Here is a 20,171-nt window from a genome sequence, read left to right as displayed (position 1 = left end):
TAGATCTATACTTTCCCTGCAACTTCTGGCACCACTTAAACGGACGCTGCTGTTAATTACCTTATGGTTATTACCATCTACATAGAGGTGATACTGCTGAAAATAAGTACCGTAATTTCCCGAATATAACTCGCACTTTTTTCCCCCAAAATCAACTTGTAAACTCATGGTGGGCATTATAAACGGGTACATGGATGGAGACAGAAATATATATATTAGCAGATTTTTATTTTTTTTATTGACACGGCCACGTTGTGTTGAAGAAACGTATGCGGCGACCCGTTGCCGACCATTACGGTACGTGACGTCACCATTTTGTTTTGGTAATACTTCACTCTAATCGGCCGAAAGATTTCGTCTGTGTTAAATTCTGCTTTTTTCACTCTTCATAAAGCACAGAATTTAGTTTCTTGAACTCATTTGAGTCGACGTTTATTGCAGCTCCGCAATTCGGACGATAACAAATGTAAGGACACACACTTCCTGTGTCCGTCAACTATATCGGTCCCTCGGGAAATTCAAACCCAAATAACAATAGCTCCTTTTGTTACTGTCCTGTTGACAGCGATGACTTCTAGCGGATTTCCGACTTACGTTCTCACTTTCATTTTACCGTATCAATCCATGGAAGAAACATTTATTCATCATGAGGAAACGAGCAAGTTATACAGCAGCCTTTAAAAGAAAAGTCACATCTGTTTTGTTTTCTCCTAGATTCTGTTAAATTGGAGAAGTTGTCAAATCATATTATTACCGTAAATATTGTCAGTTTACGGTAATGTTTTGAACTACCAATGTGCTATGCTTGTGCTGTGTTTCACCAGTCAGTAAAATGACATCTCTGTATCTGTACACGAGCTCTGTTTTCTTGTATTCTTCTATTTATTGGTGCTAAAATTAGGGTGCGCGTTATAAACGGGTACAATAATTTTCCCCAGATTTTACAAGTAAATTTGGGGTGCGCATTATACACGGGTGCGCCTTATATTCGGGAAATTACGGTATTTGAACACGTGTCTATTAGCTAGAATTTTGAGCTTCAAAGACCTGTTAGTCGCCTTTAAAATGTCCGCCTTTGTCAGTTTTCGCCGTAACATGTCAGGTAAAAAAAAAACCTACTATTGCCTGCAATAAAAGAAAAGTTTTGACATAAAAATAGTCGTTTGGGACAGCCCTAAAATAAATTGTTAAAAAACACATATATATACTGTGATTTCTGGATTGTTTTTTTAATATTGAACTTGCAAAATCAGAGCGTGTTCAAATACTTATTTTCCTTACTGTATTTCAAAATTGGCCATAAAAAATAAAAGTATAACTTCACTCCCTGGGTTTATTTGGCACTGATAGACCACAAAAAAAACGGAGATTTGATTGTTTTAAATTCAGATAGGAAAGGCTTTTTTCTGCACTAGAGGGCACTCATGTTCTTTGATCGGGTTATGTCTTCTATTTTTGTAGTTGGAATTTTATGATGTTTTTGTGTATTTTTTGGGTCTGATATGGTCACGTAATAGCTTATTATATAGTGGGAAAAAATTAGGGCTGTCAAAATTATCGCGTTAACGGGCGGTAATTAATTTTTTTAAACTAATCACGTTAAAATATTTGACGCAATTAACGCACATGCCCCGTTAAAACAGATTAAAATGACAGCAGCGTGAAATGTCCACATGTTAATTGTGTTTTTTTTTTTAGAGTTTTGTCGCCCTCTGCTGGCGCTTGGGTGCGACTGATTTTATAGGCTTCATCACCTATGAGCCATGAACCATTCTGTAATTATTGACATCAACAATGGCAGGCTAATAGTTTATTTTTTGATTGAAAATTTTACAAATTTTATTAAAACGAAAACATTAAGAGGGGTTTTAATATAAAATTTCTATAACTTGTAATAACATTTATCTTTTAAGAACTACAAGTCTTTCTATCCATGGATTGCTTTAACAGAATGTTAATAATGTTAATGCCATCTTGTTGATTTATTGTTATAATAAACAAATACAGTACTTATATACCGCATGTTGAATGTATATATCCATCTTGTGTCTTATCTTTCCATTCCAATAATAATTTACAGAAAAATATGGCATATTTTATAGATGGTTTGAATTGCGATTCATTACGATTAATTAATTTTTAAGCTGTCATTAACTCGATTAAAAATTTTAATTGTTTGACAGCCCTAGAAAAAATATATACTATTGTTTAAAAAATATACTGTAAGCAATTACTCACAATGTTACTCATGACTTGAGTATTCTTTACACGGAATACTTTTTCACTTGACTTGAGTACATTTTTGGATGACTACTTTTACTTGAGTAACATTATTTTGAAGTAATGCTACCCTTACTTGAATCAAAGTTGTGGCTACTCTACCCACCTCTGCGTCTACAGGACATTTTATCCAATGTGAAATAATAATTTTTCTAGGCATGTGAGAAATCTGACAAGAATGCCGTTTTCTCAAACTCAAGGTCTATACATCAATTCATCATTTCAAAGAGGTATTCAAATATTTTAGACGGACGTTTAGTGTAGAAGAAAACTTTCTGGTTCCTGCAAAGGCATTTTATAAAGTTATAATTATTTATAAGTCAATAAAAATGCTGACAGCACAACTCAGACAAAATAGACCAAGTCTCGTTCTTGTTCTATTTGTGTTTTTTAAAGCGTCTTAGTGCATGACATCAGCAAGCGCCATGTCTCGTACCACTTCTAAGGAAGTCAAAGAGACAGACTGTCATGTGTCATGAGCTGTACATGCAAGCGGCTAGAGAAAACACTTTTAATGTGTGTGCTGGCTAGGCAAATATCTGGTAGATTCTTGTAAGTGCTGTCAGTTTTTCACTTTAGTTGTGCTTGTTGTGTTGCCCCCAAATCCTGGATGGGGGGAGTGGAGCACTGAAAGCAGGGCCTTGTTGCCCGCAGTGGTAGCCTGACCAATCTTCTCCCCACCCTGGCTTACCAACATACGCTCAATACACGCATACCAGTCAGGCAGTCTGGCATCCTAACTTTAATAGAAAAAGTCCCAGTTATACTTTGCAATGGTTCCCAGAGTTTGCACAGGTAAAGTAAGCTTAGCTCAAAGAACATGCTGAGGTACCATTAAGCTTTTTAATAACTTAGAAAGCTTAACTGAAATATTATCATTTTAGTTCATAAACCCAGTATATGAAAATATAAGCCAATATGATTTCAAAAGTTTTTAACGCTTAAAGGTCATGGGACACGTCCTCGGCGCATGTAATTTTTGAAGCTTCGCCACGTTGTAATTACGTCATCCACGTGCAGGTGGGTGGTCTCGTTTGAAATTGTGGAAGTTGAGGTTCACACTCGTTTTTACGTGAAATCAATCGTCTGGATAAAACGGAAAATAATGGACTGCGTGTATAATCGGCAAATATCTAGTGCGGAGCTGTCCCGACTAGTCAACGAGCACACCATCCCGTCAACGGTTAATGAATGGTAAAAAAAAATATATACAGTGGGGCAAATAAGTATTTAGTCAACCACCAATTGTGCAAGTTCTCCTACTTGAAAAGATTAGAGGCCTGTAATTGTCACACATGGATAAACCTCAACCATGAGAGACAGAATGTTGGGAAAAAAACAGAAAATCACATTGTTTGATTTTTAAAAATATTATTCCCAAATTAGAGTGGAAAATAAGTATTTGGTCACCTACAAACAAGCAAGATTTCTGGCTGTCAAAGAGGTCTAACTTCTTCTAACGAAGTCTAACGATGTCTAACGAGGCTCCACTTGTTACCTGTATTAATGGCACCTGTTTAACCGTTGGCCCCGGTATAAAAGACAACTGTCCACAACCTCAGTCAGTCACACTCCAAACTCCACTATGGCCAAGACCAAAGAGCTGTCGAAGGACACCACAGACAAAATTGTAGACCTGCACCAGGCTGGGCAGACTGAATCTGCAAAGGGAAAAACGCTTGGTGTAAAGAAATCAACTGTGGGAGCAATTATTAGAAAATTGAAGATATACAGGACCACTGATAATCTGCCTCGATCTAGGGCTCCATGCAAGATCTCACCCCGTGGCATCAAATGATAACAACAACGGTGAGCAAAAATCCCAGAACCACATGGGGGGGACCTAGTGACCTACAGAAAGCTGGGACCACAGTAACATAGGCTACTATCAGTAACACAATGCGCCGCCAGGGACTCAAATCCTGCACTGCCAGGCGTGTTCCCCTGCTGAAGCCAGTACACGTCCAGGCCCGTCTGCGGTTCGCTAGAGAGCATTTGGTTGATCCGGAAGAGGACTGGGAGAATGTGTTATGGTCAGATGAAACCAAAATAGAACTTTTTGGTAGAAACACAGGTTCTCGTGTTTGGAGGAGAAAGAATACTGAATTGCATCCGAAGAACACCATACCCACTGTGAAACATGGGGGTGGAAACATCATGCTTTGGAGCTGTTTCTCTTCAAAGGGACCAGGACGACTGATCTGTGTAAAGGAAAGAATGAATGGGGCCATGTATCAAGGGATTTTGAGTGAAAATCTCCTTCCATCAGCAAGGGCATTGAAGATGAGACGTGGCTATGTCTTTCAGCATGACAATGATCCCAAACACACAGCCAGGGCAACAAAGGAGTGGCTTCGTAAGAAGCATTTCAAGGTCCTGGAGTGAGCTAGCCAGTCTCCAGATCTCAACCCCATAGAAAATCTGTGGAGGGAGTTGATTGTCCGTGTTGCCCAACGACAGCCTCAAAACATCACTGCTCTAGAGGAGATCTGCATGGAGGAATGGGCCAAAATACCAGCAACAGTGTGTGAAAAGCTTGTGAAGTCACAGAAAACATTTGGCCTCCGTTATCGCCAACAAAGGGTACATTACAAAGTATTGGGATGAACTTTTGGTATTGACCAAATACTTATTTTCCACCATGATTTGCAAATAAATTCTTTAAAATCAAACAATGTGATTTTCTTTTTTTTTTTCCACATTCTGTCTCTCATGGTTGAGGTCTGCCCATGTTGACAATTACAGGCCTCTCTAATATTTTCAAGTGGGAGAACTTGCACAATTAGTGATTGACTAAATACTTATTTGCCCCACTGTACGTGTGGAAAGTGGATTATAGCGGACGCTTGGGATACAAGCAGGGAAAGCTCCACAAGGCCAAAAAAGTCCACCGTGGCCAAAGCATAGATTTATTTCAGCGAAACATAGGTCTGTCGTGTGCAGTCTCTGCAATGCCAAGCTTACATAGAACAGTGGCCTTGAATGAATAGCTGAAGCGTCGTCACCCAGTTCTAATTTTGGAAGACGACAGGAGACAAGAAGCTGGCAGATCGTAAGTCCATCTAACTAACTAATGACATGTTTTATTGAATTTACTAAGCCTGTCGCGATATGCAATGAGTCCATTTATCGCACGGTAAATAAAAATGACGGCGGTCATTTTTACGGCTGCGTTTTATTGCCGCGTGCGTGCGTGTGCATACATTTGTGCGTGTGTGTTGATGCTATGTGAGACTCCAGTTCCTTTCACAGATGTTTATCATCAACACGCCGTAGAATTAGTTCAGAAGTTCAGACATTCAAAATAAGGAAACACATCAATATTAAACTCTGTAAACATTAGCATTGCTACATTGAGGCGAATAGGGAAAAAAAGACAAACTACTTTAGCCTGCTATAAAACATTGGCAGTCTTCTCCAAAACGCAAACTTGCGGTTAAAAGGTTAACAGCATTTGCAAACGAAAAAATGAAAAGAAAAAAAAATCATTACTGACACCACACACAATGAGAAAATTGCCTTTTTTGCGGAGTGTAAAGCTTATAGTTAGCGGTTTAGCGAACGTACTTCCAGTTAACATTTCAAAATAAAAGCATGTCATGTTCGTCATATACCTAACAATTTTGGAGTTAATCTCACATACTTGAGAACAGATTTTACACTAAGAATAGCTTTAAAATGATACCCTTTATGAAAAGTGATTGGCAATGAATGAAATGAGTTGTCAGTTGACATATCACAAATATTAGGAAAATATTTTATAAAGGTTGAAAAGTTACCTGTTCTTGCTTTAAGGCCTGACTTTTGACAAAATCCCAAATTTAATGACTTTTAAAGCTTTTTACTGACCCGCATAAACCCTAAACCATTACAATACTGATGTTAGTGTCAAGTAAAGAGCTTTGTTGCAAGATGCAATCTTGGGACAATTCCTTGAGAGTCGCTAACTTCCTACATTAGACCTGCTAATGCCTAGCAGTAAAAAATAAAGATCATGCATTTCCCGTGCTAGTCAAGTCATTCAAGCGTGTGGTGGCCCATGTCCCGTCAACCACGCCCCATCACCGGCATACCAATCACACAAAGGGGAAAGGTCCCTCACAAATTCCCGGGAGCCCTATCGGTGTTCTTCAACATTCCAATGAGCTGAGTTCATCTACCCCACCTAATGTCAACCAAGGAAGCACAGTCCCATCTTCATGAGCAACTGTCATATGGCAGAAACCACATTTTCCCACAGACCCCAAACCAAGCTCATGGCCACAATTTGATTTAATGTGCAAGACCCAGACACTAACGACAACTGTAGCAACATACTGTATATAAAAAAATCTCAATAGTGAAGCTGGGATTCTGATTTTAGTACTAACATAAAAATGTACAACAGACATATTCATATCTGGTTGGACCAATTCAAACTAAACGCATGTGATTTTACATGCTAAATTGTTTCCTTTGATGGGGGAAATTACATCAATGACAAGTTTGGGTGTACGAACCACAAACAAGTTGTGTAAAATGTCAGATTTAGTTTGTCACAGCGAATGACAATTACCCTTCCATCTATATTATTTGTTTTTTTTTCACCCTAATTATATCAAATATTTTGTTGACAATTTTTTCAATGACCATGACGAGCTAACAACATGTTCTGGACGACAGTAACATAGCGAGACGATTGCTTTTATCGTCTGACGAGACAAAAATGTGCCATAGTTTTTGTCATACAGTGGTATGAAAAGTATCTGAACCTTTTGGAAGTTCTCACATTTCTGCACAAAATCACCATCAAATGTAATCTGATCTTTGTCAAAATCACACAGATGAAAAAACAGTTTCGGCCTGAACTAAAACCACCCAAACATTTCTAAGTTTTATTTTTGAGGATACTATGCAAACAATGACAGAAGGGGGAAAAACAAGTACCGGTAAGTGAACCACCACGTTTAATATTTTGTGCCCCCACCCACCTTTGGCAGCAATAAATTCAACCAGACGCTTCCTGTAGCGACGGATCAGTCTGGCATTGCGATCAGGACTAATCTTGGCCCATTCTTCTCTACAAAACTGCTGTAGTTGAGTCAGATCCCTGGGATGAATCGCTTTCTTTAGGTCATACCACAGCATCTCAATGGGGTTCAAGTCTGGACTTTGACTTAGCCACTCCAGAACATGTATTTGGTTCTTCAGAAACCATTCTGAAGTTGATTTACTTCTGAATTTTGGACCATTGTCTCGTAGCAGCATTTCGTAGCTCGTTTTAGCTTCAACTATCTGACAGACGGCCTCAAAATTTCCTGCAAAACTTTTGAATTCATTCTTCCATTAATGACTCTAAGTTGTCCAGGCCCTGAGGCAGCAAAACAGCCCCAAATCATGATGCTCCCTCCACTGTGCTTCATGGTGGGGATGAGGTGGTCATGTTGGTGAGCTGTTTCATTTTCCCCCCACACAGGATGTTGTGTGTTACTCCCAAACATTTCAACTTTGGTTTCATTCGTCCAGAAAATATTTTCCCAAAACTTCTGTGGAGTGTCCAAGTGCCTTTTTGCCAACATTAAACGAGCAACAATGTTTTTTTAGACAGCAAAGGCTTCCTCCGTGGAGTCCTTCCATGAACATCATTCTTGGCCATTGTTTTACATACAGTTGATGTGTGCAGCGATATTGGACAGTGCCAGTGATTTCTGTAAGTCTTTAGCAGACACTCTAGGGTTCTTTTTTACCTCTCTGAGTATTCTGCACTGAATATGTGAAATGGGAGAAATTCCAAGAGGTACAGATACTTTTCATACCACTGTATGTTTACAATGAGTGACATTTTCTTATTGTATGTGTAGTTAGTCAGCCTGCATCATAGCAGTGTTTGGTTGTGCCACTTGTATGACGTGCTGCGCACATAAATAACTTCTCCACCCCACGCACACACACCTGTGTCCTCTCCAGGCTTGCTTGTTCTGAAACACACGGTAAGATTTGTTTTCTTGTCTTCTTAAAGGAGAATACGCAATGTTGCTTTAGCCTATAAAAGGTCGGTGCTGAGTGATCATTACACACTAAATGTAACTTGTAGCGTTAGCATAGCATTCGCGTTAGCGTCAGTGTGGCGAGCGTCCTCTAAGTTTACAATCCGTGGTGTCCACGTTGGTATATTTCATGAAAATAATGTACTGTTTTCCTGCTGACTGTGGAAGTTGGTGTTGTCCTTTACGACGCTACAGTATTTGCTCAGCTGTCAATGTTCATTACATTAATTGGTGGAAACCTTTATGTACCTTATTTTTCAGACCATAAGGAAAAACGAAAAGCCGCCACTCACCAAATTTAACATGAAAATGGCATTTGTTCGTACATAAGCCGCAGCTGTCCTCACTGTATTATTGGATATTTACAACACATATTAACCGATAACACATTATTTGACAGTGGCATCAAAAGATAATCAAATGAACCACCATGAAGCTTTGAACCAATTGGCTGCAAAGCTTCAAGAAGCTTCATTTGGCCATCACTGCTCCCTGGAGGGAGACAGTCAAACTCCTGCTGTCAACACTGTTGTCGTCCAACATGCCTCCTAGCATGCAATGCTGCGTTACAGATGTAAAAAAACAATGAAAATTCATGTTCTGTGCTAGGGCAGGGCGGTAAACCGAAAATTTACCGTTACCGAAATTCTTCACGATGACCGACGTAATTTTGACCATGTCGGTAAATTCGGTAATTTAATAAAACAAGAAAATATAGTCTTTTCATCCCGCTTTGACTCTGTGTTGTTCGGCTATGTTCATTCCCCTTTAAGAAAGCAGTCAGTGTGCTTATGTATGGAGTCACATGGTTTTCAGAAAAGCCAAACAAACGGAAGCTCGGTAGGCTAACGCTAGCGGCAAACGCTACAAGCAAACGTGATGGAGTCGGGCTTAAGGGAGTTTCGCCAAACTTTCACCCGACTTTAAGTAAACTCTTGGCGGGTTCCAGACGGGCTTTTACCCGCTGTCCTCCCTGGTTCTCACGATTTCAAGAGAGGATGCTTTCAGTGCTTTCTTCTGGTAGCCAAGCCACAGGCTAACGCTAGCGGCTAACGCTACAAATGAACGTGATGGAGTCGGATAGCGGCTCTAAGCCTCTAACCTTGTCGAAACGGCTGAAATTAATGAGTGGACTGGGCACGGACTTCATCTAGCAATCATTACGTCGCGTTATTTGGTATCTCTGTGATTTCTCTGAAGGCTTTCATGATGGTAAAGCACTCAGCATAAAGTATAATCCAACAGTGAAGCCTATATAATATGACAGTTAATGGCCACAGCTATTTTCCTGTATGTGTTTGCTTTATTCTGCCATCATAAAATCTTAAATGTTTCATTGGCATCAGAGCAATAAAGCTTTAATCTGGTTGTGTCTGTGTGGGGGTTGCATGTATTAAAAAATGTAAAAAACTGAAACCTTGACGTAAACACTTGTGTTGAATAATTATATCACAGCAGCCATTACCAATAAGTTGTGCGAAGTGTACTGTTAAAGCTGCAAGTCATTTGTGTTAGAATGACATGTTTGCACAGTCGTCAGATTGATTTTTATAATGTTGTACATTTTTCAAGTCATACAAGCTGTTATAATTGTTCACACTAGATTTCTTATTGTTTACATTTTTTTATATATACTTAATGTTTAGATTGCGTGTGCAATTGTTAAATTGAAAGCTGGTAAATAAATTTAACGAGAAACTGTTCATTTGTATTCCGTGCATTCATTCAAATTTTCAAATTCTATAACAGTCTACTTGGGCGAATTTATCGTCATTTATCGTAATCGAGGTAAATCTGCTCAATTTACCGTGATACGTACTTAAGGCCATATCGCCCAGCCCTATTCTGTGCTAATTATTTCTTCAGTTACTGTTCCACTTGTTTCATTAATTGCTCGTTATGGCATTTAGTAACACTGTATTTGACAGCGGCGCCATAAGACTGTCATAAGACCATCATAATTATGACATGACACTGCCATGAGTGTAAATGTATGCTTATGAAAGATGTCATTTTGTGTCATCCGGCAAATTATCTCACTTTATAATGGATGTCAAAAAATTCCGAGCTGGACATAAATTGAGTTAGCAACATAATTTGCCAGATGACACTTAATGACATCTGTCATAAGCATTCATTTTCATTCAGTCTTATGGCACTGTTATGACGCCACTGTCAAATAAGTGTTATCTATTAACCAAAATAAATCAACAACTAAACCGCACTGGATTATTAGCCGTAGGATTCAAAATGAGGGAAAAATGTAGCGGCTTATAGTAGCGGCTTACAGTCTTATAGTATTTTTATATAATTTGGGCCGAAAACTTTTTAATCTTACTGACGAAAAACATTTGAGTATCCATCGATGAAAGCTTGACAAAGACAAACACAGTTTGAAATGACTAAATGATGACTAAGAATACTAAGTATTTTTGTGCATAAGACTAAGACGAAATATAAAAGGGCTGCCAAAAACAACACTGGAACATAAAAAGGAAAAACAACAAGCAAGAACAGCAGCGCCACTCAAGAATTTTGGAGCTGAGATTTGAACTTTAAATCCTCATAACTCCCATGAATCCACTGTGCTGCCTAACGATGTTTACATTCATGAAAAACCTTTTTACACTCAATCTGAAACGTCATACACGCATCCCTCTGTTATCATTTTGGTGCGCCCTTTGTACATATTACGCATCACAAACAACTCATTTTTACATTCCAGTTACTCCAGCCATCAGTTCTGCCATTTTCTATTTACAATTAAACCAGTAAGACGTCAATAATTAGAACTCTTTGTCTTACCTCTACTTGAAGTTGGCTTGAAGTTGGTATTTTCAATCTGTACGGTAGCCGTTACATGTAAAGCGGGGAAGGGGTCCCCATCATCTGGTGGCTCTGGGGAGATGGTTGGAGCACTCCTTTCCTCATCCATGGGCGTAGGCCTGGCTCTTTTCCCAGAAGGTGGAGGGGCCAAGGAGCTAGCCTGAGGGAAAGGGATAGTCAAGAATATCAGTATGGGTGAAATAATCGCACTACAAACAATTTCTTATTGTTATGATTGGTTGCTTCATGGTGGAAAGGGGAGCCCATTTCATCAGCATAAACAAGACATTGCATAAAATACAAGAGATGGGTTGTCCTTTCTTTAAAAAAAAAACTGGAGATGCCTCGTCATGTTTACTTTTTCAGCAATGAAATGCTTCAGTTCTGCAGAGGCAGTTGGGTGATTTTCAAGAAGTGAACCTAAACTATGTCTCTGAAGAATTTAGGGATATAGTCAGGAACACTTGACACACTGTAGTTTCATAGATTAATAGTAACCAAATACAAACAGGGTGTGAGTCAGTTGGACATTCCATCACGTGGTAGTTTGACAATGATGGAGAGAGAGTGCTTACTCAGCACATTTGAGTCATCAAAACACCCATTCATCCTGTTATTTTCTTTCTCATTCAATGTGTCACCTCGAGTAAATGCAAACAAGTGGGTCAAATATTCTTAGAACCAAACATTAAACGTGTTTAACCAAAAGAAGCTTCAAGTGCTACTGAATGCAAAGTTTGCTAAGGTAATAAGTAAGCCACATCCTCTATAGACCCTACCCACCGACGTCACAAAATCACGTGCTCGCTGTATGGTTCCGCCCACTTGTCCGTCATTTTGTGCCTGTATTATCAATGGTCTCAATTGATCGAGCAATTTATAATGCATTTCATGGAAGACCCGGTGCTTTCGGATGCCGTAAACTCACTTGATGCATTGCATAAAAGGCGTTATGTGGAAAAGCTTCAGTTTATCCATTCGCCAGATCCATATTTGATGCCTAAATCGATGTTTTTCGACCCGCTGTCTCCGCCGTATTTGCCTGACATCTGCTAGCTACCCTGAACTGTACAACTATCTTGTCCACACAAAATCAGCCTATTCTCACGAAAGTTTGAAAAACTTTAAGAGCTTGGAGGCTTATAAATACTTCGTTGCTGGTTGGGTGAAACAGGTCCTCGTCCACGAAAATTCGGCAGGAATCGATCTTGTGCTTGGAAAGGTGAGTTACGAAATTTTCAATTCAAAATCTTTTGTTATTGCTAACATCCACTGTCAAGTCTAATGTATTTCATGTCGTTTGTCAATGGAGTTAGGGCTTTTAATGTTTATATGGTTTAGCGATAGCACTCTCACTACATACATACGTGTATGTTGTCGGCGATTAGCCTAGCAATGATCTTAATTGTGGTTGTCAGCCCAAAACCCTCTAAATATATATTAAATGCATCTTACCAGATATAAAATGACTACTACATAATCTGTGGTAATCGTTTGGAGCCCAGTTTTCTCGTCGAATTGCAGCAGCCCATCTCGCTCTCTTCTCTCCGGGTCTCTCGGAATCCGGTAGAACTTCAAGTCTCTCCGTCTTCTCCGTCTATCTTCTCTGTTATTGCAACCGACCGCCACACACGCCTTCACCATTTTGATTATTAATGTTAACGAGCAGAAAAACACGTCGTAAATAGGAGGAATGTACGTAGCCGTAACAGGGAAACATGATGTGTTGACGGACAATTGGGCGGCACCAGTCAGGAGGAAGGAGTTGTGACGTCACGTGGGTAGGGTCTATATCAGGGTTCGGCAACCCAAAATGTTGAAAGAACTAGAGGTGCACGATAATTATCGGTTCGATAATAGGAATTATGACGTCATCCCAATAAATCTGATAACATTATATATTATCGGTAGGGTTGTTCCGATCATGTTTTTTTGCTCCCGATCCGATCACGATCGTTTTAGTGGGAGTATCTGCCATCCCGATATTTCCCAATCCGTTTGCTTTTTTTTTTTTTTTTGCTCCCGATTCAATTCCAATCATTCCTGATCATTTTTCCCGATCATATACATTTTGGCAAGAAAAAAATGAATAAAACTCGGACGAATATATACATTCAACACACAGTACATAAGTACTATATTTGTTTATTATGACAATAAATCCTCAAGATGGCATTTACATTATTAACATTCTTTCTGTGAGAGGGATCCACGGATAGAATATAATTCTTAAATGATAAATGTGACTTTGTATATTGTGACTAAATATTGCCATCTCGTGTATTTGTTGAGCTTTCAGTAAATGATACTGTAGCCATTTAACTGTTGTGCCCAAATGCATGATGGGAAGTGCACCCATGACTGTGCGTAGTGGTACCAATTGATATACTCCATGTTGGGAACTAACATAGGGTGTTAAGAAAAAGATCAATTACTACCTCTCTTCCACACATTGCTTCCCACGATATTTCTAATCGTAGGGAGAGGGACTGAAAGGCTTTAGCCAATTAAAAAATGCTCCAAAGGCTGCCAAAATTCACTCTACTCATTTTACGCTGCCTTTTAGCTCTATAGATAGGTAAAACGGCGCCATTACAGATTGAACACGACAATGCTTGAGTGGGTCGTCCAGCGCATGCGTTAATTGCGTTAAATATTTTTACATGATAAATTTGTAAAAAAATTAATTACCGCCGTTAACGGGATAAATTTGATAACCCTACATTAAGCCTAAGCTAAAGACTCTGGATGAGTGTAACATATTACGTCTGTAACGTTAAATACAATTAGAAAACAATTTCATAAAAAAAAAAAAAAAAAATTAAAAAAAGGCATGTCCGATATTTTTTTGCCGATTTAGATACTTTGAAAATGACGTGATCGGACCCGATCGATCGGCATCTCTAATTATCGGGCCTATTAATAATATTTTAGAACGATGCCGGTGGATTGGGATGTGTGCATTTGTGTCCACTCCAGTATCCAAAGTTTTGTTACTGTTCCAGAGGCCGTATTTCCCCTTCACTGAGTTATAAACCTCCCTTGGGGGATACAGTTATAAACCTTGCTATTAGCAAATGTTTGCATTTCACAGTGTTATGTTTACAAGTTTTTGAGAGGCCTTTTGGTTATTGATAGGCTTGCTGTCCTATAATTGCCAGGTTAAGAAAGTTGTTTCATGGACCAAGATGACAAAAGTCTCCTCTCCTTTTGCACCAAATGTTTCATCTGCTGACAAAGCACAATACCTGTTGGGTTTATGTTTGTTTTAGAACAGCGCTCATTGTTCAGGGGAAAAATACACACGGTCCCAGGCAGAGGTTGCGCTAGACATTTTCGTTGTCTGTCATTTTGACTGACAGGGTCATAAAAATCCGGTCATAATCTATTTTTACCCGTCACTTAAATTTTTTAAATGATAATGATGACATATTCAATAGTATTTAGTTTTCATTCATTTTTAATTAATATTGTAATGCTTGCTTGGCGGCGAAAAATTAGACACGGATGTCGTGGTATTTTTCTCCCTCTTTTCACTCTGCTTACCGCCAACAACACCAACAAAACAACAACTCCGCCCCCAAAGAAAAAGAGGCAACTATATAGACCCCAATCACCAACGTCACACAATGATCTTAATTGTGGTTGTCAGCCAAAAATCTTCTAAATATATATTAAATGCATCTTACCAGATATAAAATGACTACTACATAGTCTGTGGTGATCGTTTGGTGCCCAGATTTCTTGTCGAATTACAGCAGTCCATCTCGCTCTCCTCTTCGGGTCTCTCAGAATACGGTAGAACTTCAAGTCTCTCCGTCTATCTTCTCTGTTACTGCAACCAACCGCCACACACGCCTTCACCATTTTGATTATTAATGTTAACGAGCAGAAAAACACGCCGTAATAGGAGGCATGTACGTAGCGGTAATGTGTAAACACGACGAGCTGACACACAATATGGCGGCTCCAGTCAGGGGGGCGGAGTTGTGACGTCATGTGATTGGGGCGTATACACAGGCGGCAATCTAGTCCACCAATTGGATGACGCGCTGGCACACCGGGTGCACCAATAAGAACCTCGCGTTGATGTGTCAATCACGGTGCCGCCGCCGTCCCGACCCAATATTCTGACAGAATAGCCAACGACGTCATGCATTAAGAGAGAAAATAGCTAATTAATATGCTCACTCGCCACCCTGTGGTCTGGGGTGTGAATTGCAACCTGTCAAAATGACGGACGGACTTCAGTTTTTTCTGTCACCGTTTTAAAAAACCGGTCAACGACGGAAAATATTCGGTTAACGCGACCCCTGGTCCCAGGCATCAAACTGGGACCGTGTGCTTTGGTCAGATGAGACCAAGATTGAGCTTTTTGGCAACAAACACTCCAAGTGGGTCTGGCTAGCCACGTAAGATGCGCATGCTGAAAAGCACCTCATACCCACTGTGAAGTATGGGGTGGGTCTGTGATGCTGTGGGGCTGTTTTGCTTCCAAAGGCCCTGGGAACCTTGTTAGGGTGCATGGCATCATGAATGCTTTGAAATACCAGGACATTTGAAATCAAAATCTGTTGCCCTCTGCCCGAAAGCTGAAGATGGGTCGTCACTGGGTCTTTCAGCAAGACAATGACCCTAAACATATGGCCAAATTTACACAGAAATGGTTCACCAAACACAAAATCAAGCTCCTCCCATCGCCATCTCAGTCCCATCTCAGTCCCCAGACCTTGTTTTGTTGGCAAAAGGGGGTTAATTTTTTGTCAAGAATCAACAACAAGTGGGACACAATCGTGAAGTGGAACAACATTTATTGGATAATTTAAACTTTTTTAACACATAAAAAACTGAAAAGTGGGGCGTGCAATATTATTCGGCCCCCTTGCGTTAATACTTTGTAGCGCCACCTTTTGCTCCAATTACAGCTGCAAGTCGCTTGGGGTATGTTTCTATTAGTTTTGCACATCGAGAGACTGACATTCTTGCCCATTCTTCCTTGCAAAACAGCTCGAGCTCAGTGAGGTTGGATGGTGAGTGTTTGTGAACAGCAGTCTTCAGCTCTTTCCACAGATTCTCGATTGGATTCAGGTCTGGACTTTGACTTGGCCATTCTAACACCTGGATACGTTTATTTTTGAACCATTCCATTGTAGATTTGGCTTTATGTTTTGGATCATTGTCCTGTTGGAAGATAAATCTCCGTCCCAGTCTCAGGTCTTGTGCAGATACCAACAGGTTTTCTTCCAGAATGTTCCTGTATTTGGCTGCATCCATCTTCCCGTCAATTTTAACCATCTTCCCTGTCCCTGCTGAAGAAAAGCAGGCCCAAACCATGATGCTGCCACCACGTTTGACAGTGGGGATGGTGTGTTCAGGGTGATGAGCTGTGTTGCTTTTACGCCAAACATATCGTTTTGCATTGTGGCCAAAAAGTTTAATTTTGGTTTCATCTGACCAGAGCACCTTCTTCCACATGTTTGGTGTGTCTCCCAGGTGGCTTGTGGCAAACTTTAAACGAGACTTTTTATGGATATCTTTGAGAAATGGCTTTCTTCTTGCCACTCTTCCATAAAGGCCAGATTTGTGCAGTGTACGACTGATTGTTGTCCTATGGACAGACTCTCCCACCTCAGCTGTAGATCTCTGCAGTTCATCCAGAGTGATCATGGGCCTCTTGGCTGCATCTCTGATCAGTTTTCTCCTTGTTTGAGAAGAAAGTTTGGAAGGACGGCCGGGTCTTGGTAGATTTGCAGTGGTCTGATGCTCCTTCCATTTCAATATGATGGCTTGCACAGTGCTCCTTGAGATGTTTAAAGCTTGGGAAATCTTTTTGTATCCAAATCCGGCTTTAAACTTCTCCACAACAGTATCTCGGACCTGCTTGGTGTGTTCCTTGGTTTTCATAATGCTCTCTGCACTTTAAACAGAACCCTGAGACTATCACAGAGCAGGTGCATTTATACGGAGACTTGATTACACACACGTGGATTCTATTTATCATCATCGGTCATTTAGGACAACATTGGATCATTCAGAGATCCTCACTAAACTTCTGGAGTGAGTTTGCTGCACTGAAAGTAAAGGGGCCGAATAATATTGCACGCCCCACTTTTCAGTTTTTTATTTGTTAAAAAAGTTTAAATTATCCAATAAATGTTGTTCCACTTCATGATTGTGTCCCACTTGTTGTTGATTCTTGACAAAAAAATTCAATTTCATATCTTTATGTTTGACGCCTGAAATGTGGCGAAAGGTTGCAAGATTCAAGGGGGCCGAATACTTTTGCAAGGCACTGTATGTGTAAATAAATTGTTACTTTGCTATCAAAAGATCGATTTGTCTTGTTGTTTGTTATTTTGTAAAAGGAAAACATTCAGATGTTTGGGATGCAAGTAAAGCAAAAAAATAGCTGTGTTAAAGTCAAAGTTATGTCTGAAATGTATGCTTTCACAAAAAGCTCAATGTCTCTGTTTTTTCATTAGAAATTGGAAAATTGCTCAAACTAAGCTATTTTCTAATGCTTATTTCTAAAGAATGGGAAAAGATATGAACTAACGTTTTTTCCTGCTGAAAGAAGAGAGTCTAATCTTTCGTTTGGTGGGTTCCATGTTTATATAGCAATAGAACAGAATTTTCTGTGGGCCTTGCAAAATCAGTCAAAATCCAGTAAAACGGCCGGGAGCGAAGGGAGTTGCACCGGTGAAAACTGCTGGGAGTGAATGAGTTAATAGTAGTGAACAGATCCTCTCACCTCACGTCTCCAAACTTAACCCAGAAAAGGTGAACATGCTCACATTCCTGCATCATAACTTGGACTGAGTGAGAAATATGGAGAAAATGAGCTAAAATGTTGAAGTGCCTGCAAAATATGTATTTTATCAATTTTATTTAGAAGTGTGTACTTTTTTTTATGGAAAATAATTATTTTTGTTCTTGTTCTAAATGTTGAGCGACTTGAGCTGTGGCTGCGGGTTTAAGTTCTATTCATGTTAATTTTGTTTAAAATATGTTATTTTTTTTAATTTAATTTATTTATTTATTTTAACATCATATTACTGTCGATGGTCTAATTTGCAAATATGTTCTGAAAAATAAAATAAAAAATCCCGTTAAATGATAAAGTTTTTTTCTTTTTTTTTATCTCAAAATAAACACGTTTTAGAGCTATAACTGCAATACCGTGATTCCGTGAAACCGCAGTATTTTTGCTGACGGTTATCGTAACATCAAAATCTCATACCGGCACATGCCTAATTGTTACGTATCATTGGTATCATGTAGTCATGAGATGATTGTTGTGATGTCTAATTGGAGAAACTGGTCGAGCCACTGTGGGCATCTCTGGCAAAAATAAGGTCAAATCTAATAGAATAAAGAGGAAAAATGTATACCGGAGTAAGAGTAGGGTTTCGTCTTTACAAATGTACAAAAGTATGACATGATTAGAAGCTTAAAAGCTTAGAAGTACATTTTTCTCAAAAAGTGAACTCATGTAAATGTGAGAGTTGAGTCACGTGCCAAAGCGCTGTTGACGCGCGCCTGCCACTCAGCTGGCCAGCTGTTTGCGCGCTCCCGCTGTTTCACTCGCCAAACCACGACCACCATGACTACTTTTGTATCCCATAATCACCGAACAAACTATGTCTATACACTCAGATTGAATAAAATTAAAGTTCAGCTGGAAAAATTCAAAAGTGTCGAGAAGCTTATCGACGTCAATCTAACGCACAACAAAACTCCGGCAACTTTCAGCGTGTTACCACGATAGTGGCTAAGTCAATCATTTGTTGCTTTCGACTTGAATTACACATGTCTGCTCCCCTTAACGAGTCCCAGCACGCTGAGAACTTGGGAAGAACTTTGATTAGACCGCATTACAAAATAAAAACGAAGTGGTTTTGCCCCATAACAAGAAGTACGACGACAACACTAGCTCACCTTGTGTGTGGATGGGTCGTGGAGTATCCGAGCTTTTTGGCTAATTCATTTTCTGACCTCTTCAGGTGGATTCACCTTCCACCTCCTCGCCCCCTCCACTGTTATCCCCACACTTTGACGGATCTGGTCCTCCGCACGCCGGGTTCGCGCACACCCCCCGAAAACTTTGATTTTTCAGCGCATTCTGTCTATTCGAGACCCCCTCTTTCCTCCTTCTCGCTCTCCGCCTCCCTGAAAACTTTCTCCGGCTCGCCCCTCGTCCTCCAGATGTTGTGACGGATTTGGCAGCTCGCTGGGAGGGGGGGGAAAAAGTTGTGAGAGCAGCTTTTCTCGCTCTCACGCGAGTAAAAATGGGGAGTTTCTTGTCCCGTGTGCTGCCTTTACGGTCTCAGCGTGCTAAAGTTTTTTAGCCAGGAAACTGTAGTACAGTCGGCAGTGATTGTGCTTCCTCCAGGCTACGAACTGCTTGGGCTGTCATATAATTACCTCCTAACCATTTATAGGGGAAGTGCCTTATTTTGGGTAGTTAAAAAAAAAGGCATCCACATACGTGTCCATCACATTTTGGGGTCACGTGTGTAGAGGTGCAACAATTAAAGCAACACTACGTAACTTTTTTATTTGTATTTATTTCGAGCCATATTAACGAAATACAACTAGAGTGGGAAAAAAAACCCAATGACAATAACAGTAATGATGATTATAACAAAATTAATAACAAATACCGTATTGGCCCGAACAGAGGCGTAGCAAGGGTCCCCGGGGGCCCCAGGCAACATGGGGCCCTTTGAGCATGTGCAAGTAAGGGGGACAGTTGGACTTGGAGCAATAGAATATTTGATAAAAGTCTAATAACGCCTCGCTCTCATAGAGCGCTTTTTAGGACACTCAAAGTGCCCGGCTTCTACTACATAAGGACATAAAACTACAGTAACATAGTACACTGTCTTGCTTCCTTTTCTCCTCTTCTGCTTTTTTTCTTTTTTCATTTCCAGACGGATAACTTCTCTTCATTTTGCCAATTAAAAAAAGGCCCGATCACCGCCCACTCTCACTCTGAGTCACGTGACACACATACATATTTGCGCAGTAAAATGAACG

At 39.9% G+C, this 20,171-nt stretch overlaps 1 protein-coding gene across 3 annotated transcripts in view; it reads right to left on the bottom strand.

The window, feature by feature from the left end:
• The window catches only part of mdfi (MyoD family inhibitor), a 77,523-nt gene extending 58,004 nt beyond the window's left edge, over window positions 1-19,519 (bottom strand). The window contains exons 1-3 of one of the 3 annotated variants that reach the window (XM_057846922.1): window positions 19,071-19,519; window positions 14,822-14,967; window positions 11,112-11,292 (exon numbers count right to left, since the gene is read on the bottom strand). In XM_057846922.1, the coding sequence (XP_057702905.1) occupies window positions 11,112-11,241 (130 nt within the window). In that variant the 5' untranslated portion in view covers window positions 11,242-11,292; window positions 14,822-14,967; window positions 19,071-19,519. Of the gene's footprint in view, window positions 1-11,111; window positions 11,293-14,821; window positions 15,136-19,070 lie in introns of those variants that run through there. The other 2 variants (XM_057846920.1, XM_057846921.1) reach the window with 2 other exon arrangements.
• Window positions 19,520-20,171: the final 652 nt, after the last annotated feature.

This window comes from Corythoichthys intestinalis, chromosome 9 (genome assembly GCF_030265065.1).
Source record: "Corythoichthys intestinalis isolate RoL2023-P3 chromosome 9, ASM3026506v1, whole genome shotgun sequence".
In the NCBI taxonomy this organism is placed as follows: Eukaryota; Metazoa; Chordata; class Actinopteri; order Syngnathiformes; family Syngnathidae; genus Corythoichthys; species Corythoichthys intestinalis.
Note: the sequence above shows the minus strand (reverse complement) of the source record. Positions and strands in the feature narration are given on the sequence as shown.